The following is a 27,047-nucleotide window of genomic DNA, read 5'->3' as shown; positions in this document are numbered from 1 at the left end:
ACGAGTTAATGATTCGGAGCAGTATTTGAAGATGGTCAAGCGTCAAGCGTCAACCAGAGTTTTTGCATCGATATGTGACAATGGATGAAACATGGTTCCATCATTTCACTTTGAAGTCCAATCGACAGTCATCCGATTGGCCTGCATACGATGAACTCGCTCCAAAGCGTGGGAAAATGCAACAGTCGGCTGGCAAGGTCATGGCGTCTGTATTTCGTGATGGGCCTGGAATAATTTTCATTGACTACCTTGAAAAAGGAATGACCATCAATAGCGACTATTACATAGCGAATGAAATTAGAAATGGAAATCTACTCCTCACTCTCTGTCCTCTCCATAAAGGTTCAATTATGTCCGAGTCTGGTAATTATAATGGCCAGGAAAGTTGTTGGATGGTATTCTGGTTCTCCTTAAACCAAAACTGAACCTTTTGGGGAGTGTGTATTTGCACATCATGATCATTGAATATTGCGGTATTTGGCAGCAATTTACTAGTCATAGTAAGAACTTCATCATTGAGGATATTCATTCGCAGTAATCTAGCCAGAGATGTGAATTAAAGCATGAATTGAATAGCACGGTATTTTCACTCAAATCATAATGGAACCTCCTCCATGAGACTGTAGGAAACAGGCAATCCGGACCGTAGGCTTCTTTTGGGATTCTCTATACATAAACTCTACTACTTGTAGGAAACAATGTAAGCGATTATTCATCGAAATATACCGCATTCATTCAATTTTCAAGTGTCCCAGTTGCACTACTTTATTCATAGTAGTTTGCAAGCTTGTTGTTTGAATGCTAGTTATATGCAGCTCCCATCGTACTATTTTTTTTAGAAACAGTATTACTGGAGTGAGCTTTGTGTTGCTTGACGAGGTATTTTTATGTTGTCTGGCCACAATACTTTTTAATATTGGCCGGCCTCTGTCAACTAATTTTAGGTTCGCCCACTATTCCTCTTTGTCGATGATGTTTTAGCAGTTTTTATGTATTCTATCATTACCTGTTATATTTCCGCTGGTGAAACATTAAATAAAAACTGAGAGATCACATATTTCACCGATTGCTTGTTTTAGCCATCGTAGAAAGCGTATAATACACTAAAATCTAACCACAAGGCTTGGCATGTTATATTAGGTTGTGAGACTCCTATGAGACTGATTCAATAAAATACGTACTAATAGAATAAAATATGTTGCACCGAAAGTATCGTTTGTACCATAGCTGATATTACAAACTGTCACTTCTTCGTATAAAAACGTTTAAATTAAGAAAAATTGCGCATCAATATCTATACATATCAAAACTGGCATAGCCAACAAAGATATCACAATATTTTATCATCAATCGTTCCGAAATTATTCAAAACAGCCAATTTTCAACACCCACTCTACCGAAATTTTACTATGTCTCTATTTTGTCTTTATATGACAGTTAACTTTATGGTTTGATCTTAGTTCGCTTCATATTAATATCGAATATTTTAATAAAGGTAAAACTCATTAAATATATCTCTAATACGATGCCTCTTGTCAAATCACTTCACTGATACGAAATTACTGACAAGATTGTATTTAACTTTAGGACAAATGACTTCTAATTAGTTCACGCAAAAAATTGTTGAGAGTAGCTAAATGGAAACAAAAACTTTATTTTTCGATCAGAAATCGAAAAATTTGAATAAAGTCCTCTATCAGACATTAAAACTTACTTACCATATAAGTAGAATGAATAGGAGATATATTAATTTACTGAAATTAAAATATTACAGCCAATCATACTTGGAATCATACTTGGACCAGCAATTTATTTTGAACAATAATCTTAATACCAAAAGTGAGGCCATATATGTTTTCTGCTGTGTCCACAAAATATTTATATATTTTGTATATTTTTTTATACAAATTTGTTTATTATTAATTTCATACAGGAAGTATTGCTGAAATATTATGTGTCGTTTGTGTAAATTTTTTCTTCTCAAGAGGCCAGAACCATGAGCCAATAACCCTTAATTTTTTAATGCAAATCGTTCTTCAGCTATCATATTCACTTGATTTAGCTTAAACTTTTACTTAAAAGCTTAAAATTCACCACAAGGGCATCATTTTGAGAAAGTGAATATTGACTTTAAGAAAAAAGTCTTTAAATGTCGACTAGCAAGTGACCAAATTAAAGATCACCCCAAAAATCTAGTTATAACCAACCTGATTACTGGTGTGATTGCAAAAGACAACTTTGTCGGATGTTACACGACTACGTTCATGCTCTGACGGGATTCGTACCCTCAACTATCGCAGCAGCAATTGGACGTCCTGCGGTCATTTTACGAATGAAATTTTATTATTTATCTCTCACTAATTTTATCCACATTTTTTTGACAGATATTCTCCTCTAAAATATTCATTCTCCTCTGGTTCTATATATTTTATGGACTTGTTTGATGTCCACAGTTGATATGGGTCTCATGATTTAGTTACTTTTGGACTGTCTATTTCGATATAAGTAACTCAATCGACAGTTTGACATCGGCGGCTATATAGTGCTGCAATAGGCCATTTTATTTATTTTAGTTGCAAATAATTTCCTCGTATCGTTTTGATTACACGAGAGACTAGCCTTACTTAATGAACAGTTAATTAATTTATATTATAATGAGAATGGATAACATACTAATTTGGCGAAAAAGTAGTTTCGGTCTTCTTTTAATATATGACTTTAAAATCGCATATCTATAGTAAAATATCAAGATAAACCAACCTATTTCATCTTGCGACATTACTATTGTCTGCCTGTTATAAAATAGTTATGAACTATTTACATGAGACTATATCAAAAGAAGATCAATAACACAGTTCATCAGCACATAAATTAATAGTCAAAAATTAAATAGGCCGAATTTCCTTTTGCGAATAACTGCTGAAACGAAATAAATTGAACAATTTTTGATACGAAATATTATGAAAAATGAAGAATGGAATTTGGTAAACAGTAATACCTGAAAAGATAATGGTCAAAACTCGGTGAAGCTTCACAAACTGGACCTTATCGACGCTAAAGAGGGTGAAATCATAGAATAATTCAGCGAACCATCAAATTCATCAACATTGATAGGATTAGTAGAGAATCAACTGAAGTCGTACCTCGGAATCACTACCAACTACTAATACAAGTGAGATGTAACAACAGGCCAATATAATTAATTTGACTCAGGCTTCGAAAATTAAAATTTAGTAGTAAATCTGTGCATGTGCAGTTCACGTGTAATTACACAAGCACCAATAACAATAAACAATACTATCATTTCATTTAGCAACAACACCTCGGAATGATCTTGATGCAAAACTTCACTGAAAGGAAAATGTAAAAAAAATGGAAAGAACTGGAATTAAAATATTGGAGAATGTATTGGTTAATTGTTTGAAATATATATGATTCGGGGAATGGAGGTAAAACGAAATTAAACAGTTAGGGTTACATTATGTGACCGTTATTTATTTGCCAATAAAAATAGTAGTAGATAATAAATAATAGGAAACGACGCTGGGTTTACCTGAAGACGAGTCTCGGATAATCGATGGTGGCACGTCTGAACTGAATGCTGGTCAGTGGTTGTCAAATCTTTATATATTTTTCTGGAATAATATTCTTCATCTGTGTATTTTGTAGGCCGCTATTCTAAGATATGAAATTCAACATGCCTCAAGGTTGCTACAATTGGAACAAAGTCACAAATATCAGTACATAATAAATTGCTATTAAAAAAGCAAGTATTGAAACCTATTTGGACATACGGAATTCATAGAAAACTAACATAAATATAATACGAGTTTTGCAAAAAAAAAAGCCCTGAGAGGTACTGTAGGTGTACCGAGATACTACAGATACCGACTGTGTTTCAGGAAATCAAGAGCATTGCAAAGAGATATGAGAACATGAGACCCCATAGATTTCCATGTCATGACTCTCATGTCAAGTAATACAACTCATGGATAAAACCAGAAGAGGACACAGACTCAAAAGAATGATTTGATTTTATATAGTATAGTGTAATGAGATGCAGTTAATAGAAAAACAGCAATGTTAATATATAAACATTATTATACCAGAGACTAATATAAAGCCGCTGGATCCTCCTAGATATATACTTAGATTTACGTTAATGTAAAAACAAATTGTAGGTTAATCGGCAACGACTAGTAATAACTGAATAAATAAATTTTCAAAAAAATTACAATTGATTTTTTTAATATTTAATTTGACAGTAGAGATATTTGATAATATTGATTGCATTTAATGAATTTCGTAATTTTTTTCTAAATATATGAGAAATGTATAGCCCTAAGAATCACTATTAATGTCGCACAGTTCTGAGTCATTCCTGGTCTATTTTGATTAAAATGAAATCCTGATTACTAAAAATAAACAACGTCTAGACACACACACACACACGGTGAACCGGTTCAATCCGTTCGAAAATAAAACGAAAATAATTTAAAAGATCCAGGCCTTCAATCGGCGAGATGTCCTTGGGACCGCTCCGCTATCGCGGGCGATCATGCCGTGCCGCGGTAATACGGGTCCCCCCTCTCGACCCTTCCGCCCCCCTCGTCCTCGATCACCCACACCCGGCATCCCCGCACGTCGCCGCTCCGCCACCGTTGGCCTGCCTCGCGCCTCGTACCTGCAATAATTCCCGTTTGTTATCAAGTGGGCCGGCGAGCAGTCGCCGCGGACGTGTAATAGGCCGCAGCCTTGGGGATCAACAACCACCGACACCGCCGCCTCGTCGCCACCCTCGGGGATCTCCCTCGTCCCCGTCGGGCCGAACATGACGGATGGAGGAGCGAGAAAACCCGGAAAAATCCCCGTCCGAAATTCGAACCGTACGGTATATTAATGACGTAGTTGGCGCAAATTCATTTTCCGAATTAGCGGGTCTAGTTGGCGGCGATCAACAAAGTTTCCAAAGAATGTCGAGCCACGATCCGGATCGGCGATGATATCGTAGCAAACAATATGATTACGACGTTATTAAGACTGGAAAAACAAGAACAGCCTTACGTCTTTCTATTATTATTTAAACAAATAGCTAATCGTTAAATACTAATATAATATTTAATATATCTTGATATTCTGTTATATTTGAAATTATTAATAATTGTTAGTTGAACATGGACAGTTGCATTACAAAATTAGTTACTAGACAATTGAGAGTTATTAACCCTGACAGATGCTTTCGAGTTTAGAGATGCTAACTAAATAATTAGACTTTTATATAAAAATAGTAGATCTAGTTTATTTAGTTTACAATTTGAAGATGAAAATAAAACAAATGTATTTATAATTAGTAAATAAATTATTGATGATTTTTCAAAACTTAGGTCTATAAAGTAAATAATCAAAATAATTGCTATCAGGTTCAAAGAATAAAATGTTATATAGTCACATATCTTATTACGTTAGTAATTAAACACCTTAATATTTATCAGTGCTTCGAAATATTTAAAAATGCACTGTTAATAATTCATAATTTCTGTTATTTGTCCTATGTGTTTTATATATGTAAATTACGTAGATTTCCTTTTAACTCCTGCATATTTTCATTACTTCATTTATATATTCATATATTCCTTATCTTTATCCAAATTTGTCAGCTAAACATGCTACAAAAACAATAAATACACCAGACTGCTTAAAGTATTAATTTCATTACCTACATTTTAAAAGAAAATTGTATTGTTCTTTGCTTATTTATTTCAATCTTCAGCCTCGCCCTTGTAGATAGCTCATCGTCAGTTTGTCTTCTATAGTTTTCATTTATCTATTGCTTTCTTCTTTGTCTTATGTCTCACGTATGAACTAACAACTTACCTACAAATGAGGAATTATAATTCTATGAAACTATTTTAGAACTGTTAATATTCTATGGAATATTCATCACAACTCTTGATGCGCAAATTAACTTATTTATTACCTGTAATATTCAGTTAGTGGTTTGTTACGAAATGCAATTACTAATGAAACCTGAAGTAAATCAGAAACTAATACCATTAAAATTAACAGAAAGATTTTACAACCTTTAGAATTACCATATCTGCAGAACCATATCAATTAATAATACTCCTTCAGCAAGAACAATTTTTCTTTTTCTCTTTTTCTTCATCAGACATCAGATTGAATAAAAAGCTCATCTAAATATCTTGTAAGCAAGAAAAACTGAGGATTCTTATTCTCAAATTTTGTGAATCTATGTTGGAATATTTTTTTACATATGTCGAGTTTTTCTTTCACAGCTGTATATACCTTCCGATAAGGCGGATATATTAATTTGTTTTATCTGTAAAAAATGTCAAATATACCTTTACGTGGCCATAGCATTCTTAATAGTTTTTATCCTAACTTGCCATAACTCTTTAATAATTACAATACAAAAATAATCGAAAGTAACATAAAATCTTAAATAGCACTACTTAAAATTAAATAACTTTTTTAAATAATGTTTTAACCACTAACTTTCCATTCTAACATCGTTTCAAATGTAAAACTTAAGAATTTGTCAATAGATACTTTGTTGGCGTTGCTCAAATTGACTAATATACCTTTATTTTTCATTAAAAAAACTTAAAATAATAAAAATAAATGCTCTTAACTGAAGTATTGAAAACATTGTTGGAAATGAAAGAAACGAAACAAAATTAATTTCAAATATAGTATATTTCAATATCGAAATAACAACAATGTATTCAATTAACAGGTCAATTGAAAAGTCCCCGGCCTGGCACATAGATGGCGCTACTGGAATTAAATCCATATGTTTTTTAGTTAGCACTAAGCCTCAAAAGATGCGTGCATAAATTTGACAGGTGTCGGATTATTAGTTTGTGAATTATAACAATTTGAGTGAAGCAACTTTTGTTATTGTTAAAAAAATAGATAAAAAGAATTTCGCGTATTGATAAAATATTGCTTTTTGAAGGGAAAAAATACATTTGAAGCGAAAACTTGGCTCGATGCCGAGTTTCTGGACACTATCCCAGGAAAATCAACCATCAAGTATCGGTATGCTAAGTTTAGACGTGAAACATTTAACAAATCCACTAAATGATTTTGAATGACCGTAAATTGAAACTGAATAAAATAGCAGACACTCTAAAGACATCAACTGAACGTGTACATCATATAATTCACGAATATTTGGATATGAGAAAGCTTTGTGCAAAGTGGGTATCGATTATTTCCTGTTCTCGGATCGCAAAAAAATGCTCGCTGGGAAGAAATTTTCGTGAAATGAAGAGGTGATCGCGAAACTGAGGCCTATTTTGAAGCAAAGGACAAATCGTAGTACAAAAATGGCATCGAAAAGTTGGAAGGTCGCTATAATCAGTATATCACCCTTGAAGGGAATTATGTTGAATAAAAAAACTAATTTTGCCAAAAAAATGTGTTTTACTATGTTAGGCCGGGGACTTTTCAATTGAATTGTATGTGTTATGTATACTCACATGTATTGCTCTATTTCCTTTGCATTTGGTATTTTTATAGTACTAATGTGCTCTTGTATGTACTTTGTATGTCTGGATGTTTCTATGGTAATTATATTTTTCATCTAGTTAGAATTTATGTACTTAACATACTCCAATTGTGTACAATATTGTCTGCAACAGTCTCAGTTCTCGTTCCTTACATTTTTCTTATCAAACATACATGTTTATACCAAATATGTTTAATAACCACTAGAAACAACGATATTAGTGTCGTCTTTTACTACTTATATTTTAGTTTTGAATGAATTTTATATCAGCAGCATGTAATATACAAACAGATACTTGCTGGGATTAACATTTATTCAGAAACACAATTTGTCGTCTCAACTTCACTATAATTTATTCATTTTTTAGCTCACCTACAAAAAAATCTTGTTTGTTCAAAAATATTCACAACCATATACAACAAATTAATAAGTCAGTAAATACATAACCATAGAATTAGAAATTAGAAAAGAAAGATCCAAATGGAAGTAGCGTTTTCTTTTGTTAATCGTAAAGCACTTGTCTATATAGGAAATTAAATATTACTTAAAAACTAAATTATAATATTGTTTAAGAATTCTGAAACAGAACTTTGACAATTGACAACCGCAATCGAACACTCTAGATATGAAAGGAAATAAATAACGACTTTTAAAATATATCACAATTCTTACAAGAGAAAGTTTCCATATACTATATAAACAAGTTTCAAAGTTTAGCCGGGCTAGATTCACTTTTACTGCTGAGAAACTTTTCGCACGGCATATTTAACGTTTAAAACGAATTATAATTATATAATACCATAATCTATGATCTGTTAATTTCGTTAATTTATTTCAGATTATATTATTGGTGATTCTCAAACATTTTTAAACATTATTTCTATATATTATTGCTCTCCTATCAATATTTAACAACAATAACTAACACAGTGAGAGAATGACTGTTCTATGTGACTGTTCTATTACAGGTTGAGTAAAAAAATAACGTTTAGCAAGTTTTTTTAAATTATTTAATTAATACATTATTACTAGTCGTTTCCGTCTAACCTAGAATTTATTTTTATGATAACTTAAATCTAGATATATATTTAGGAGAACCCATCGGCTCTATCTCAGTCTCTGGTGAAATAATTTTTATACATGTCACTGCTGTATTTTTTATTATATACACCTCACTACACAGCACTAAACAAGATCAGATAGTTTGATTCTTTTGAGTCTGTGTCCTGTTCTATCTGAAGGTATCTGAAGGTCTTGATGTAGGTAATCAGTCCTATAGTATTTGGGTGCGCCCACAATACCTCTTAAAATCTGTATTTCATGTATTAGTCCCATAATTCTACTCCATATGTCCATATAGGTTTCAGTATTTGTTTATATAATAGCAATTTATTATGTACTGATAATTGTGATTTTCTTCCAATTAGCCAGTACATTTTCCTATATTTCATTTCCAGTTTATTTCTTTTCTTCTTTATATATTCCTTCCAGCGAAGTTTTGTATCAAGATTCATTCCGAGATATTTAGCGCTGTTGCTATATGGAATGATAGTATTATTTAATGTTATTGGTGCTTGTACGGTCTGTTTATAGGTGAACTGCACATATACAGATTTGCTTTCATTAATTCATATTTTCCAAGCTTGTGTCCAATTATTTATATTGTCACATTAATTATTTATATTACAGCAGGCAATAATTTTCGTGAGGCTTCTTCACTATTGTCTCCGACAGCTATAATCACAATATCATCAGCAAATGTAGCCATCGTAATATTCTCCAATTGTGGTATATCACAAGTGTAGAGTAAATAAAGCATTGGTCTCAGTATACTTCCTTGTGGTACACCTGCTTTAGCTTCTTTTATTGTAGAGTAAGCTTCTTCTTGTTTGACTCTAAACATGATTGTAATGTACGATTTTAATAGTTCGGTGTGTTATTTTGGCAGTATTTTCTGTAGTTTATGAACAAGGCCTTCATGCCAAACCTTATCGAAGGCTTGTGCTACATCTAAAAATATAGCTGAGCATACTTTCTTACTTTCGTAGGCTTTTTCAATAACATCTGTTATTCATATTTAGCAAGTAATGTGTATAATTACATAATTTACATAACTGATATTATACATACGTATCATATATCATAAGTATCAATATAAGATACACAATACATTTCTTTTTTTGTGACTTTTGAATATTTATTCGCAGAAATTGGACAACATATTTTATTCAAAGCGTTCTTCATTGTTAGTTACGAGTTTCCCCCATCTTTCACACAGCATACGAATTTGAGCTGGAAAAGATGCTCTTTTTTGAAGTCATCCAATAATCTACCTAATTTTTTGGCTTCTTCATGGATCATTGACCATTCCAATGTCTAAGCAGCAAAATCTGGTTGAAACTGTGAATGAAATAAAGATTTCATGTAAGCATTTCCACATAAAGTTCATAGATTTTAACCTCTATCGACAATTTGTACACAATCCAGTGATCTTAATTAATGATAACCCTTTCTGATTAATTCGGTCTAACATTCCATTTTACTCTATTCGATTCCACTTTTCTGACAGAATTTACCGCTATTAACCACTTTCGACAATTAGTTTCTTGCGCACATGATCATATACATATGTAGATAAGATAAAGTACATGATATTAATCATTTTTAGACACATACACATACACATGTACATAGAAATTCCCAACCAATGACTCTACTCAGCTCATAACTCAAATATCAGAGAAGAAAAATTATATAATATTCATACGAAATTTCATCGTCATTCAAACATTTCAAGATCGGTCAAAGTAAGTGTTATTGAAAAAGTAATTATTATTGGAAATAGTCTATCCTCCAGCTTGCACAGGTCTTCTTCAGAGTTCATCGCCGGCGTGGTTATCGCAGTTGTAAAGGCGACAGGATGGCCCTTCTGCTGTTGCGATAGTCGCAGGTTCGAATCCTGCTGCGGCTTTATGTTTGTGATTGTAATTGTAAATGTCTTTAGAGGCACAGTGGAAAATCCGACAAGGAATAACCATTGCAGTCATGCCAGTAACCAAGCTGGATAAGATCGGATATCTTCTCGGATGGTCTCTAAGTTGGTAACTGGTCAGTCAGTGAGCTTAATGCCGCGGACCGTGGTTTGGAGCCCACGTTAAACAGTAGGTCCAGTCCAGATAAACCCTCGTTGGTAAAAGAGGGGACTTGAAGACATGTTCAATTTGTTAATTAATAATTACAAGGTAAATGTAAATAATATACTATGACAATGAATAAACAATGGTGTTAAAAGAGAAATGTACGTACCAACGAGTATGTCATCAATTTCCCAGATGCGTCATTACGTAATTGAAGCCAAGGATATAAATAGCAGGTCATTCCAGTCAAAGAGTAGGTGTCATGGATCGCTAACAGTAAGATACAAAAACTGGGATTTTTGCACATAAGTGTGTGATCAGGAATCATTTGAGTCACGCAAGCAACTTGGGTTGAGCGTTATCATGTAACAGTATGACTGGTGTTGACATCGATTTACTTAATTGTTCGGTAGATATCTACGATTTGGGTGTGCCAACCACGCCTTACTGCATAAATCCGAACAAATGGTAATCAGAAGGCTGTATGTCTAGTAAGCATTCTGGTATATACTCTCTATTGTTTTAATTTGTTTTTACAACAATATGTCGTTCTACTTTCTTAATTGACTTTGGTAACCATCTACGCTAACAGGTTCATTCCGTTTTAGCCGCTCGTAATACACTACATCTTTTCAATTTCTGAATATCTCCACTACATCCCATCACATGCACAGTAAAAATTATATTTCCTAATGGTTATGAATCCGTTTCAGTGCTGATGTTGATAGTTCCCATAACCCATAACTTTTTGTACTTGGAACTGTCGTAATAGATATACTTTTCATCACCAGTTTTTTTTGTGGCAAGCGATCAAATCTTGATACTCAAAAATTTAGATATAGCATTTTGAGTCAATTTCGGTGGTAGCAATATTCCCTCTATATGAATCTTTCTCAACAGTTTATTCATCAACTGCTAAGCTATCTGATAGTTCTCCGAGAGTTTGAGCTATGTTTTCTTCTTGAAAAAAGTCTAACAATTCAATTGTTTTGCGACAATTGGGATATGACAAAGCGGCATCACCCTAACTTTTTAAAAGTATTTGATAGGCCTCGCCAGCAGATGTCTTCAAATCAATCTAATTTAACAATTAGGTTGTGCTGTTTAAGAATTGTTTATATTGACACTTTCCACCAAACCACCAAACCTTAACCGTAAGTTTTAAAATTTTCCCATTAAGTAAAAAGTCTTAGAAAGAGCTGTCGAGCTGGTTGACTCATAGCTGACCTAAAAACCTTAGGGGTCCTTAAGGGTCTATAGATCCTGCCTTAATTTTCTATAGAGTCGAATAGCAAGGCACGACTACTCATTAAGTTTGAAATCACCACTTAATTGCCACTGAACGTCGACAGCAAGAACAATATAAATTCGTTATCATATTTTGGAAGCGAAGAGGACTAGTGGGTGATAGCCAAAGTTAACTGAAAGACCAACGAACATTTAAAATAATTTTGGCTACACCGCGGCAAAAGTGACAGCACGACTCAACACTCACTCGAGTAATACAAGGCTAATATTAATGGAAGAACCGCGAAAGAATTGGTGCAACAATTATAAACCCTGAACACTTGATAATTGGAAGATTATGGTAAGGTCCGATAAATCGTCATTTACATTATTTCCTACAAGCGGCCGGGTTATGTATGGATAGGCCTAAAAATGGCCCACTATCCGGACTGCCTGCTTCCTACAATCAAACATGCGGGGTTCCGTTATAATTACGGTCCTCTCATTCAGATCACTGACCGGATTACTGCTGATGAGCATCTCATGGTCATATCATCTCAAGATGATAATGCGCTCAGTCACACAGATAAATGTTCAGTCTTGGTTTGCGGAGCATCAGAACATTATCAAACAACTTCCCTAGTTAGCACAATAGCCAGACCTTAACATAATTGAGCCGTTATGGAGAGTTTTAGAGCACAGAGATAACTAAAATACAGTGACCCTATTATGAGTTGTAATCTTGCATAGGCTTGCTATTTGGTGTTCAAAATTACAAAATGCAGCGAAAATATTTCCATTTTAAATATAATATGAAGCTCAAAGACATGCTCTGTAAAAAAATACAAATATTATACATATATATAAAGACATCAATAAGAAAAAGTTGATTATAAGTCCAAATCAATTTATATGAACCAAAATATATTAAATACACGCTGCCTTAAAAGTTCGAAACGTTATAGAACGTTACCATCAGCAAATAATTAACAATGTCGACTGACAAATTTGACGTGTCAGTTAGACTTTTTGTTATATGCGTTGTCCGGCGTCAATAAAACCCAATTAACAAAATAGTGGTTTTTCAATAATTGAAATTCGGAAATGGGGTTTTTCGCTAGTTTCTCGGATACGGAGGTGGCTGTCACCGACGACCGAACGGCGCAAAAGGTCTAAATATTTCATCCCCGATCGATTTCATCCTTCGAAATGGGCAACGAAGGCTGTCCGATCCGGTATCTGACGCGTCCAGGATCGTCGGCGGTCTCCTTGTCATCCCGGCAATTTATTTTTCATCGTTGGCATCCAGCTCGCCCCCCCCGCCCCAGTAACCGCCGTCATCCATTATGTATGTCCATCAATTTTTTTTAAATCAACAGTTCAAAGCGACTGATCTCTAAAATTTCATCACATAAAAAAGTACTGGAAGAATTATAGCTCGAAAAATAGTTTTTATTCCGTTATACTCCTCTTGCTGCCATCTGTAGCGTGAAACCTAGACTGAGAGATAATTTTATATAGAATGCTATATATATTAGTGTTAGCCAATATTCAAATAAATCAATAAGTTTTAAATTTAGTATATCAATAACATTTAATTGCAACATCTATTTCTGTGGTACCAAAAAAAGTAACAAGTCATTTCTTGATTCTATTTGTATTATAATAATAACACGAGCCAACTTGGTAACTGCATTGCTATGCTAGACACAAGTTCTCATCCCCCCAGGGCTTGGATGTAATTTATTTATTGTCTACAGACAACAATGTAAAATCCAACAAGGAACAACCAACTTATAATATAATCATGCCAATAAACAGCCTAAGACCGAGTGTCTTCTTTTCTCTTAGTTGACCACTCACCAAGCTTAATAACTAGAACTTTGATTCGAAAGTAATTTTAAGCACTAATTTCAGCCCAGATATACCAGATATATATGTAAAAGAGATGTTAAAGTGTAACGAATCAATAATAACGCAAGCTTTAGTAACTAATAAGAATTGTTGTTTTTTTCAGAAATGGAAATCATGCAAACTAGTTTCTCATCCATTAAAAACCATAATAAACATATTAAAACAGGGGTTCCTATAGAAGTAAAATGTTTACTACTCTAAGGTAAGATGAGATACTGTTTTTGTTAAACTTAGGAAATAACATCTTTTTGAAAAAAAAACATTTTTTTCCTTCGCCATTTATTAGGTTATCAGAAATGAAAATAAACAAGGTATTATCAAAATTATTTATTGACAAAGGGCACAACAAAATTGTGCTATTTTTTACTAATATATGAACTAAATAATTATGTTAATATTATATACATAAAAGATTATTCAGCTTATTTTAGAAAGTTAATATATCAACAGGAAACAATAAATACCTTAATGTCTAAACTACTCATGAAACTGGTACAAAACTGGCATGACATTTAAATTTCACTAACTAAAAATATCTTCAGTTCAGTTAATACATACATTTAAAATTTTATTTATTAGATGATATACATAAATACCTATGCTGACACAAAATTAGTGTTCTATTGTCTTTCATTCCCAAAAAAAATTACAATATATATAGAACTATTAAACATACACAGGTCTATATTCAAAATAATATTCCAGATTTTCTAAAATTTTAGTTGAAAAGCTTACTAATCCCAACTGAGGAATGTAAAAAAAAATTCTGAACATGAATTCTTAATAATGAGAATTTATAACTGTTAGAAAATTTTATTAGAAAAATACAAGTACAACAAGAAATGCTGAATTATTACAAAAGTTATATTAAAGAACATTTATCTACACTAAACTAAGGGTAAATTATTAAATACAGTGACCTAATCCACAAATAAAACACACAGTATTTTTCCTTACACAGCAATAAATTATCTGTACCCAACAGATATACAAAATATCAGATCTGTTAATTGTAAATTTGAGCAAATCAAAGACATTTCCTCGTGTTACTTTACAGATAGATGGAACTGATACAAAGATTAATGGGATATTTATCTTTGGTTAAAAACAATCATACATTTTAATGGGTTTAGAATATTCCAGTAGTAGTAAAGCTTCTAAAAATATTAATACCACAAGTTTATATGTATATATATAAATAAAATATTTTGTTTTCCTATACACACTTAAATTACTTACTGCTACTATATACCAGTTTCTAATCACGTTAACTGTGACAATAACTAAGAAGCTATTCAGATACAGAGAGACTTTATATTGAATGTACAATATATATTCAGTTCTGTTAACTATATTTTATAATAAATCCAAGAATGGATTAGAAACATTCTTGGGATTGTGAATTGACATTAATTCAACCTCATATTACTCCTTTACAGATTTTACTTTGTAACTAACTCTCAAAAAAAGACAAATGATATAAAAACAAATTAATAAACTTATCACTTGTCTTTTCTTTGGACAATTAACATCAAAATGACACATTGTTTCTAAAAATTAAATTGTTTAACAAAAATCTAATTATAAATAAATAGAAAAAAAGTGATGAATTACCGAGTATCTAGGGAGCATGATCGTTTTATCACAGTTGTTATTTGTTTCAGTTTTTTTCTCTAAATTGGTACAAAACGTTATAAAAATACATCAGTGGAATACGGTTCCTTGATGAAGCGCTTTACAGGAATGTATCCCAGGTAAGCATTTGCTATGACTTGGATTTGCCTTTCGAATGCTTTCCGGTGGAATTAACTTCACTGGACTTCTTGGGCCTTAGAATGAAATTAAGATTATGGGCTGTATTAACGGCATAGTATACGTTAGCGTTTGGAGGCATCACCATTTCTAAAAAAAACAATAATCATTTTCATTATGTGGCAAAGTGCATTTAGTAAAATTCACTATTGTATTATGTTTAATCATTTGTCCAACTTTTATTTTAGCAAGTTACCTTTTTCCGGTAAAACCTGTGCAAGAGTATATTGATCAGGATTTCCTTCTAAACCTAGCTTGTACATAGCGTTACGTATAACTTGTGGTGTCCTCTCGTTATTGCTCAACATTATGCTTTTATACAAAACTATGCCTTCCGTCTCGAGGTTATCTGTTTCATAGGTAACCTGAAAGACCATTCGTCATAACATCTGGGAAGTTCAAAGTGTCGATTTACTTACTTTAATAATATAGAAATCCGGACTCGATTTTTGAGAATGATTACTTAAGGTACCTGAATTGTTTAATGAAGGCACTTGCAATCGGTTGGTGGCGCTACCTGAGTGCGAACTATTTAAGCTGACATCCAAGCTTGGTAATGATGAATTACTACTAGAGTTCGACATTTGACTAGGGCTCAGTTTCCTATCGATACTATTATGGGGCGAGCTTGGGATACTATCCACGTCACAGTAAAACTGCGAACTATTGCTACTACTGGTGCTGGTGATTGAATCGTTCTTCTGATGGCCTGGAGTTGTTTTCCTGACATTCCTATGAAAATTAGAATTGTAAATCCAATAACTTTTAATGAGATTATCGATTAAATTTTCTTATTTCAGAAATATTTACCTGTCTTTTCTATTTGGCCCACCAGTAGGCGGTTCAATCTGACAGCTCAGTTGATAGGCTTCACGATCGTCCAATACCAGTATCGAATCAAACCATCTATCAAAAGATGAATCCTCGACAAAATGGTAAGCATTGGCGGCACCCTAAGAATTAAATATTCAGTTAATAATTCATTTAAACACTCTAAAGTATAATAAAACCTGTAGCAATTTTATCTGGGCAAGGACTTCAAACTCTTTTCGTCTCTTATCGAAATTGATTAAACCATCGCCTATTATATCGGGAATGGCAGTGTCTATCATAGTGAGATCAGTCAAAAACGTCCCCAAATAAGGTATCGTTCCAAAAGAAATATTTGCTGTGTGATTGTTTTGCTTTTGAAATATTTTCTGCAGTTGCTTATCATTTTCACCAACCGTATCTAAAATATATTATATATTAAATATATTATATAATATATTATACAGATCTCATTGCGAAAGCAGGAGGTAGCCAGAAGGGGATCCACATGGACTTCCCTGGTATAACATTTTAAAGATTTTATTTTATTTGCTTGGTTTGGTTCACAAATAATTCTTGTTTATTTTCAGATATTATGGAAGATTACTGATCTAATTTAACAAATATATCAGTTGTTTATATAATTAACATTTATCTAACTAGTCTGTGTCGTACTTTGGCATGAAGCTCAGTATTCAGTATTGTTAGTATTGTTACTTAAAAGAGCATTACTCACCTGCAAACTTAGCTGTTCCTTCTTTCATCAGCAATTCCCTTTGTGCTAACTGATTATTGTCCTCACTAAATATCCTAGCCAATTCGTCGAATAATTCTATTTTCTCCCTGGAGATAGCCTGCCAAGTTTTTTGTAGCCGATAAATCGGGTTACTCTGCAGGCCACTTATGATGGCTTTTAAACTACTAAAATTTTTAATAAGTCTTAATTCTTGAGCGATGTCTATCCAACAGACAATAAGTGATGCTCTATCATGGGTTCGTAAATATGGCTCTACCAAAATTGACGATATTACTCTGAAATATGTGCGGATTCAATATTAAGTATCATGTTACCAAGTATCACTTTACCTAAAAGACACTGCATTAAACTGGTTAACAGTGGCAACGACTGTGGCAGCCTCGTGGGACCTACTTCGGTCTCTCCGAGACCACACCGCGCCTAAGCACTGATGAGGGACTAGTTTCTTAAATAAATCCTAAACAATTGGTTTATTGTTAGTCAATATAAAATAAAGTAATATGTATGAGGTGTTAATTACCACATCCATGCGAGTAAGCTGCTCGGCAAAATGTCTGACTGGGACCTCTGGTAACTTGTAACTTCTCCATCCAGCTGATGCAATGGATCTCATTGCGAAAGCAGGAGGTGGAGCTAGAAGGGGATCCACATGGGCTTCCCTGGTATATCTGAAGGAATATGACGGAATCATTATTATAATAACCTAAATAAGATGTCACAAAGAGTGTATGTTAGAAAAGAAAATATGTTTAGTGATGTTGGAAATAAAATTTAAAAGATTTATAATAATTCTTGTTTCCTTTTAGATGTCATGGAAGCCATGCTATGGAAGATTACTGATCTAATTTAACAAAAGTATCAATTGTTTAAAAAATTAGCATAATTTACCTATCTAGTCTGTGTCGTACTTTGGCATCAAGCTCAGTGTTTGGTAGATAATCTTCACAGAAATTTAACAACATCCGAAGAGCAGTGTAATTAGGTGGATCCTTAAAGTCTTCTGGGTAACTATCAAGCCAGACGTGGAGAGCAGAAATAAGGGTTCTAAATTTAAATAGTCAATTAATTTTAGTAAACTCTATTGGTGAGAAACGAATAAACTTACTTTTTGTGCTGTTCCAACTGGTCTTCCCCACGGCCATTTTGAGGGGCCTCGCTTAATTCCTCATAGCGTTCTAGAAGTAATTTCAGCACCTCCTTGGCCGTGGAGAAGCTGCGATACGTGGCCAGGAATACGTTGATGTAGGTGGTTTCTAGTTCTCCGTCGTCGGTGGACAGCGCTTCGACTAGTTTCTTTAATGTACCGGCTTTTACAAAACGAACTCGAACAGTTTCCCATTCCAAATGCGAGATCTCGTCATCTGAATCCTGAATTACAAATGTGAGTTAGTATTGGGTACTATGAAGCTACAAACAGATCAAGCAAAATTCGTTACACTTTTAAAAAACTATAGTCAAGTATGGATTAATTAAATTTTAAGTGTGGACGAAATATGTCAAATCTGGAAAACAAAAAAAAATCTACAGGACCTTAAATATCATAATTAAGTATCAAAAAAATAAAACCGAATATCATTCTTAGACAAAATTATAGTAATAAAGACTAATCAGGCAAAGTCTTCAAGCAGACCAGAAAATAAAACAATGAATCTGCTACTTTTTTTCTAGGATTTGAAAGTGTTATATTTCTTATAGTACTTTCAATAAAACAACCAATGCACGTCATCGACACCGTCGAACGTATTGCCAAATTCATTTTATAAAAACGTAAAACCTCTTCTAAACTCGGATAATTTTTCTTTTTCATTTTACTAATAAACATTACTCTAGTTAAAGAGAGACAGAATGAATCCTGATGCGTCCAAACATGTAATCAAATCGATCTATAAAATTCGACTTGTGTTGGTACTGGTCACACCTTTCTCATATGTCAATATAAATATATATAATAAAACAACTCTAACCCACAAACTATTGTGGCTGTATAATTAACTGCAGTTTAAGTCCTTCTATATTATGCATTATATATGCTATAATGTTAGAATAACTTATATTTTATAACGTTATTTATGTTTCATTATTTTATTTAAATTAGTATTTTGTTGTTAGACTCAAAATATATGAAAACTTAAATTTGGTGCGGCAACTATATAGTCTAATCAAAGTTTAAATTCGTTTTAGATTCAGACAATATTTTCCTTGTCATTTTATTCTAGTTAAAAAGAGACACAATCATGTCTGATTAGTTCGAACACGTAACGAATGAGCCTGTTAAAGTCGTTTGGTTGTCAGACGTATGCAAAATTCTTGAAAGCACTAATGATAAGAGGTTAAAACTCTAACCTATAAATTATTGTGGCTGTATAATTAACTGTAGTTTTGAGATGTACTATAATGTTAAAATAAATTATATTTGATTACATTTCTATTCAATTATTTTATTTAGATTGAATTTTGTTGTATGTCAAAGCCAAACTGAAATAAAACTCTGAGTTGCGGCAACAAAACGACGTTTTGATGTCACAAATTTAAATGACGTATGTGCAAAATAACTTTGAACAGACTATCGGTAAAATTTATATAATCAATTAAGCAGTAATAAATCGATTACAATTTTACCTTTGTGGAAGTCTTTGACATCAATTTAAATACAAGATCAATTGACAGCTAGTAAACAAAACAAATGCCAATATTATAAAAATCAGCAAATAGAAGTTAAAAGGTAAGCATGACAAAAATAAACCAAAGAATGTGAATAATTTACGGTAAAATAAAACAAAATATTCAAAGATAACCAAACTACTGATCAGGTCAAGCCGTCACATTTTAAAGTATATTTTTCCTTGTAATAATTAACAGCAACTGCAACTATTATTAATTAATTATCGACCAACGGTAATGAAATTTAATCTGTCAATAGAACGATAATGATCCAATTAATCGGAAATTATATATCAATAACGTCATTTCCATTTTCGCTGTGAAATATTCCGAAGGTGTTTATAAACAATCTATAGAATTAAGTAACAAAATTATCAATAAAATGAGCCCTTCTGATATGTAATTACTAAAATAATATAGATCGACGGATTTTTTCAGTTTTATTTATAATGATATTAGGTCGAAGGCGAAGGGCAAGAAAAATTAATCATATAACACAGTTCTAAGCAATGTAAACATTTAGGTAACATACAACTAAACGAAAAATAAATCGGAAAAACCTTCTGATATGAACAAAGTATCGTTCGAATTTCAACTATACAAGGATTAGCATTAAAATGCAAAAAATATGCATTATTTAACAATGTTCATTGAGAAAGGAGAATAGTCTACATCAGCGAATGTAGAATATACTCAATATATTTTCTATTGATGTGCGGATTTCTATTTTGGACACATTGGTGGGATATCAACATAAGACTATTGTTTATTTAATTTACATTTTACATCTTTATTATTAACCTTAAAAAAATAAAACAACTGGATACAAGAATGTAAAAAAAAATTCGATCTGGGTTAAACAGTATAAATATTTTGCATCAATCATTTATATATCAGTATCATTTTTTTGATATATATCAGTATAATTTTATTATAATTATTATCATAATTTTGTATATTTATATCATCAAATATCAAAACTATTAAAATTTATTTTGGAAGATTATTATTTAGATTGGAATTTCATGGAATATAACAAAACAACTGTAGTAAGTACAGTAGCTATAACGATTAAAACTGCGATGGCATTTAAAGTATAAAACGAATTGATATTAGTTTTAAATATTTTACAGATATGTAAATAAGTCATATGTTTTATACATCAATATTCTTATGAATTATCATTTTCTATTTTTTAATGATCATGTATGCGAGACAAACAAATACTTACAGAATGTGAGGAGGAAAGGCTTCTGGTAGGCCGATGATATCGAACTTTTTTGAGGTAGACCGTGTAGAGGGCGCCATCTGCCTTTTCTTCGCCCCAGAGCCGCCATGTGGGCTGCTAAGAAAAAAAGAACATAAAGTAAAACAGTCGACACAGAGTGCGGTGATGTTATCATTCAAAGAGACACTCACAATATCGTCGCAAAAACAAACGAACGTCGCTTCCCGCAACGTTATACAGCGCATAACGAGGATCGACTGACAAGAGTGACAAGTACTAAAACATTCCCAACCGCGTCCATGAATCACTCCTCAATCAGCGCCTAATTCATGTTACCTCGTTGATTATCATCTTATCAACCGCTTGATTAGCACAATAGCCTCATATTGTTAATGTAATTAGCAACGTAGAAACGCAACTAACGACGTAACACCTCAAGTTACCGAATAGCGAAAAATTTTTTTAATGTTAAGTATATTTTTAGTAGATCGATAATTTTTTCACGGAAATTATATTTCTAAAAAACATAATCAAGTCATATTGAGTGTTCCCAGTTCCGAAAGTACTTAACAGTTTAATATCACTAGAGATTATATCTAATCGTTGTTTATTTAACAATAAAAATATATTATTATCGAACAAATATGCACATGTAATAGAGGGAAAAAGTACGAAACTTAAAAACCCCCAAGGATTTCAATAGTTCTTATTCAAAAGACATTATTTCTTTAGAATTTGATTTGACCGATATCAATGCTCTAAAATATTTTACTCCTTAAACAATTACATCCGATTGGTTGTGGTTGTTTCGAGATTAAACAATAAACCATCCTCTGTCCGGGATTGTCGTGGAAAATAAAAAGGCTGTAATAACGGTAAATCAGGGCAACTGGTGGTAAACAGGTGGTTTGCGATAAAACGTCCTTTATACCAGTATTTGCGTCAGAGTCGTGTCCTGCGGAACATCGTCGTGACCTTGAGTATACGAAGCCTCGTCGATAGACTCCGCAATTCCCATTTACGTGCAGGAAAATCAACACTGTGTCTGATACCGCTTCCTTGCCGGCGTCTGCTTAGTCAATTTAAACAATAGCAATGCGATAGAAGATACCGAAACGTGCCAAATCGATTTGTTACAACGACACGAAATGTTATATGATAAGGATGGAAAGCGATGACAAAAATAACTGTCAAATTATTTACTATTGAGTAATTCGGTGAATTATTGTTATCTTTTAATAGTAAATGTATTACGTTCGGAAAAACTAGATAATAATTTTTTTTTAAATAAAGTTAAAATTGTTGCCGTATTATTTTAAGAATTAATTATTGGTTTGTTTAACAAAGCATATATTTTTACAAAATAAACATATTATAGCTTTTTGTCTATAAACAATTATACATTATAAGTCCCATAAATTAAACAAATTTATTTTCAGAACGAATGATTTCCTCTTTTGTTTATTCAATTGTAGAGTCACCTTTTTATCAACTATGAATTATTCGAACTGGACCTATCAACTGGCGAGTGACTAACTTAGAAACCATCCTAGAAGATATGTGGTGTTAGCCAGCCTGATTATTGGCGTGACTAGGATGGTTATCAAATCTGACACTTTCCAATATTAATCATAATCACATCTATTCCTGAATATACATTCCCTTTCTATAAGCTGTTTCCTTAAAAAAATTCTTGACAGTTTATTTTAACAACAATTCAGTTACGACCGCCATCTATCAGTTATTTTAGTTGGTAACGTAGTATTCCAGAAAACTATATTTGGACATGAATATAAAAATTACCAAATTGTTTCTCCAAAAAAAGGGAAAAGTATACCAGGATATTAACAGAAAATACAAAGCTACATGCAAAATTGGCTCATTAACTATATATAGGTATTTACACACATCTAATCGCGCTAAAAATTGAAATTAGGTCTGTCAGATGGCGATATAGTAGCATACACAGTTAAAATGAGAGATAGTATATTTTATAAAAATTATTTTGCATTAAATTTTTGTTAATTAGATTGGCAAGAAATATTTTGCATTAATACAATTTTTTTCATTGATATTAATGTAATACTATTAGGCGTATGGTTTGAAAATTTTTTTGAGTTTTTTTTTTTCAGGCTTTTGTGCGAAATTTGAAAGGTAGGACCCAAGTTTTAAGAATATTGAACGGTCTATCCGAGTTACATTTCTTATCGGGCAGGCAGAGTTTACGATGACAACTCAAAAAAGTTCATTTGGAACTACATTTTATACAAATTCCAATAAGGCAAAAATATCTCCAAAACACCGAAATCAATTTATAGTGTTCCAAGTGTGGTGTCCTATGAAACGCTTGATACAATGATATTGGGGCAAACTTTTTGAAAAAGTGATTCTGATTTTAGTAGTTAGTTGCATCTTTGACAGTCTCTAAAGAATCAAAAACTTGGAAGGTTGATTGGGCTCGTACTCTTTATTTATTATCTTGTGACATCTTATGTATCATAAAGAGGATGCTTGATTAAGAAATCTAGAAACTGCTCAGACAGTAACTGCGAAAAGCTATAGACAACATTTAAACAAACTGAACAAATCACTTACTGACACTCAAAACACTCTTTTGAACTTATCGATATTTCAGTATAGCATAATATCTAGACTTTGCCCTATCTGATTGCTATTTGTTCCAGTTAATATAACAAGCGTTAGTAAACAAACAACTTAAAACGCTATATGATATGCACATAATGGTGGACGACTTTGTCGCCCCACAGCCTGCAAGCCCGCCCTTTTTTCGCTACTGTATTCATATGTTAGATGAGGGATGTGAGATGTGTCAAGATTCTAGCAAATAGAGAACAATATATCCAAGATAGAAAGTATATCCATTTGAAAATTATATTTGCTGAAAAATCTCAATAAAAATTATATACCTAGTGTATCATTATTCAGTTATTTTAAAATGTCTTATTACTTAATGTTTTAAAATAATGTCAATGTGAAATTAAAATTATTAGGTGCTTTCATGTGATTTGATCAGCGATATTTATTATGTGAAAATCCAATGCAAATTATCAATGTAAACAACCTAACCTAACTATCAAATTCGGTGGCTTTGATATTTCTCTACATAAAATAATAGTTTCCCAACCATTAATTATTATTAAGTTATTCAATATAAACAGACGCTATTCATGAAACGCTCAAAATTGTATATTCGACATTCATTATTTTTGTTGTTTAATCTGAGGTAGTCTGGTGCCGAAACCCATCAAATATTTTTAGAAACTAGTTTCCAACAGCCGCTTTTGGTGTCAACGATTTAAAAGTGGTAATTTTTATGTCAATGACAAAGAACTTTGAGACAGTTTTAGACATTGAGTAAACGAGTATTTCCAGGCGTTTACATGGGATGGGAAAATGCCAAAGGGAAAAAAAATAACTACTAGTAAATAGCTAAATAGCTAAAATTGCTTGAAGATCCCATTTCAAACCGTTTCAACATCGAAGTTTTATTGTTTTCCAGGCAAAGAAGACGAGTTTTCTATGACATTGAGACTGTCGATGAAAGGCGAATATATTACGAGAATCCCAAGTGCGAAATGTCATGGGCTAGTCTAGGAGAACAATCCACGTCAACACTAAAGTGGAATATTCATGGCTATTAATCAATGGGATCAGCAAGGTGTAATGTATTAGCAGATACTAAAACCAAATGAAACTGTTACAACAGATATCTACACATGGTCTCAAAAAGTCGAGGAAGTGCAAAAATAGATCTGATTGTATCACTGTCAAACCAACATGACTGTTTCAACACCACACTATGATCAGGTTGACAGAAAAATTGGGAAAATTGTGCGGAAAATTATGATAATAGGTAATAAATGCCTTTCTACAGTGAAAAAATGATAAGAATACATGCAATCTAATAATAAGTTCTGTTCTGTAGCACTGTTTCACTTGGTATAACAATGTATTTTATATTTTAAGTTAACTATTGGATTTCATAGTGGCTAATGTAATGATTTTCTTTAATTAAAATACAAAATACAGGTTTTATGTTATGTAAATCGAACAGAGCTAATCCAGCTAGACCTATTAATCAATAAAAGAAGAATTTCATTTCATGAACACTACATTTTTGTATGTACTATCATACAAACAGCTAAAGAAAACAATCTTTTTACTAGGCCCTGATAAGCACAAACTTGTGGTATATTGTATACGCACGTATCGTTTAGGAAACTAACTAATTCTAACTACATTTTTGATGCTTGTGGTTGATCACTGCCCTCTTTACAGAAACATTTTGCAAAAATTATCAAATTTACTAATGCTATTATTCCCATCACTTCCAAGCATATCAGTTTTTCTAACAGATGTCGTTATAATTTGACACAAATATCATGTATTCTACTGATCAAGTTTCAGAGCTATACATGTTATAAATTGTCGAAAGTAACACCGTCATAGATTTATGCTCTAACCTTAAAAACATGTGAGGCGTGGTTTCGAAATTTCAAAAGTGGTGATTTCGATTTGCAAGACAAAGAATGTTCTGGGAGACTGAAAAAGTTTGAAGACGCGAAATTGCAAGGATTACTGGATGAAGACCGAAACTCAAGAAGTCGAGGAAACGCACAGTTGGTGCCACTTGACAGTGTGAAGATTGTCGTCATTAACCATTTATTATATCCGTCTATTTCTTAATTATAAATTAAGGTTATTTTAAATAAAGTTGTTTTAACTTTGCAAGTTTCTCTCATTTACATTTCAGAGGAAAAAATTCGCAACAAATATAATAAGCATCATCTCAAGTTCCTATTGACTAACCTTTACTGTAAATATGTCTAGTATTTTTTAATAAAAAAACAACCAACTATTCTTAACATCCATCATTTCAAACGTAACGCGATTCAACCAAGCCATAAAACAATCGTTTTCCTGTCATTATTTTCTATTTTTTATTATTTTCCTTTAACGACGGGTTAGGACGCTCGTGCGAACACCCGAATCATCAATTCTCGGTATACTGGATGGCCTTCGGCCACCGACGAAGGGTCCGATCGCCTAGTCCACGCTTCGGAAACTTTCAACAATGGTTCGTTTCGTCTTCAATGAGCTTAACATGGACGACGCGTATCCACCGGAAAATACGACAACGAAATTTACTTAAACAAAAGGTTTTTTGTACCGTTTCAACGTGCCAGTCACCACAAGACATACTAAATATATGTATTTGTATTTTATTTCTACATATAACATATGAGAGTCTATTTACCCTTTATATTTAGTTTGCTATTCAATAAATCAGACGCCGTAGATATATAGTTGGTGTATTTTTATGAATAATGTAATTTTAAAAAATATGAATGCATATTTCACACTATCTGGAGGGGATTTTTAGTTAATTGGTGATTTATTAGGGATTGGCGTTATGGGGGGATGTTGACATATTATCACAAACATAATATCGATAGTCCGGGTTGGACTTTGGGAGTTGGAGTTTTTGTAGAAATAACTCCAAATATCTATTAATTATTTAAAAACATTTTTTTTTTGGTTGCGTAATGATATCGAACGACTCTCCATACTTCAATACTATATTTAAATTCTATAAAATATTATTAACAACTAATAATATTATATAATAATATATTTAATTATAACGATAATATATTATATTGGCAGTATGTAATTAAATTAAACTTTAACATTTTCATTTTTCAATGTTACAGTTGGTCGCACACCACCATTACAAAAAACTTCAAACACTTAAAAATTTATAAACAGAGAACCGCAATTGGCTAAATACAGATACTGCAATGCCTTTAATGGCAACAAGGAAAGGGATGAAGAAATTGGGCGGCAGTTTAACCCATCAAACAAAATTCTTGCCAGAAAAGTACGCCTGCGTAGATGTAGCCGTAGCTTTTGATAAGATTTGCATAAGAGGTTTCAGAAAATATT

At 32.5% G+C, this 27,047-nt stretch overlaps 1 protein-coding gene and 1 long non-coding RNA gene across 5 annotated transcripts in view; one reads left to right on the top strand and one right to left on the bottom strand.

The window, feature by feature from the left end:
• The window catches only part of LOC143202706 (uncharacterized), a 140,991-nt gene extending 126,945 nt beyond the window's left edge, over positions 1 to 14,046 (top strand). The window contains exon 3 of the long non-coding RNA XR_013007215.1: positions 13,916 to 14,046. This is a non-coding gene — a long non-coding RNA (uncharacterized LOC143202706). The remainder of the gene's footprint in view (positions 1 to 13,915) is intronic.
• Positions 14,047 to 14,124: 78 nt separating this feature from the next.
• Rgl (Ral guanine nucleotide dissociation stimulator-like) overlaps positions 14,125 to 27,047 on the bottom strand; it is a 73,137-nt gene continuing 60,214 nt past the window's right edge. For 2 of the 4 annotated variants that reach the window (XM_076414391.1, XM_076414389.1), the window contains exons 2-12: positions 21,084 to 21,197; positions 18,297 to 18,559; positions 18,080 to 18,235; positions 17,712 to 17,859; positions 17,521 to 17,648; positions 17,171 to 17,466; positions 16,635 to 16,855; positions 16,435 to 16,577; positions 16,044 to 16,356; positions 15,821 to 15,989; positions 14,125 to 15,714 (exon numbers count right to left, since the gene is read on the bottom strand). In XM_076414391.1, coding sequence (XP_076270506.1) covers positions 15,578 to 15,714; positions 15,821 to 15,989; positions 16,044 to 16,356; positions 16,435 to 16,577; positions 16,635 to 16,855; positions 17,171 to 17,466; positions 17,521 to 17,648; positions 17,712 to 17,859; positions 18,080 to 18,235; positions 18,297 to 18,559; positions 21,084 to 21,197 — 2,088 coding nt within the window. In that variant the 3' untranslated portion in view covers positions 14,125 to 15,577. The remainder of the gene's footprint in view (positions 15,715 to 15,820; positions 15,990 to 16,043; positions 16,357 to 16,434; positions 16,578 to 16,634; positions 16,856 to 17,170; positions 17,467 to 17,520; positions 17,649 to 17,711; positions 17,860 to 18,079; positions 18,236 to 18,296; positions 18,560 to 21,083; positions 21,198 to 27,047) is intronic. The other 2 variants (XM_076414392.1, XM_076414390.1) reach the window with 1 other exon arrangement.

This window comes from Rhynchophorus ferrugineus, unplaced genomic scaffold (genome assembly GCF_030347505.1).
Source record: "Rhynchophorus ferrugineus isolate W39M unplaced genomic scaffold, kcgeb_rfMv2 rfM9, whole genome shotgun sequence".
Taxonomy (NCBI): domain Eukaryota; kingdom Metazoa; phylum Arthropoda; class Insecta; order Coleoptera; family Curculionidae; genus Rhynchophorus; species Rhynchophorus ferrugineus.
This window is presented reverse-complemented; position numbering and strand designations above follow the sequence as displayed.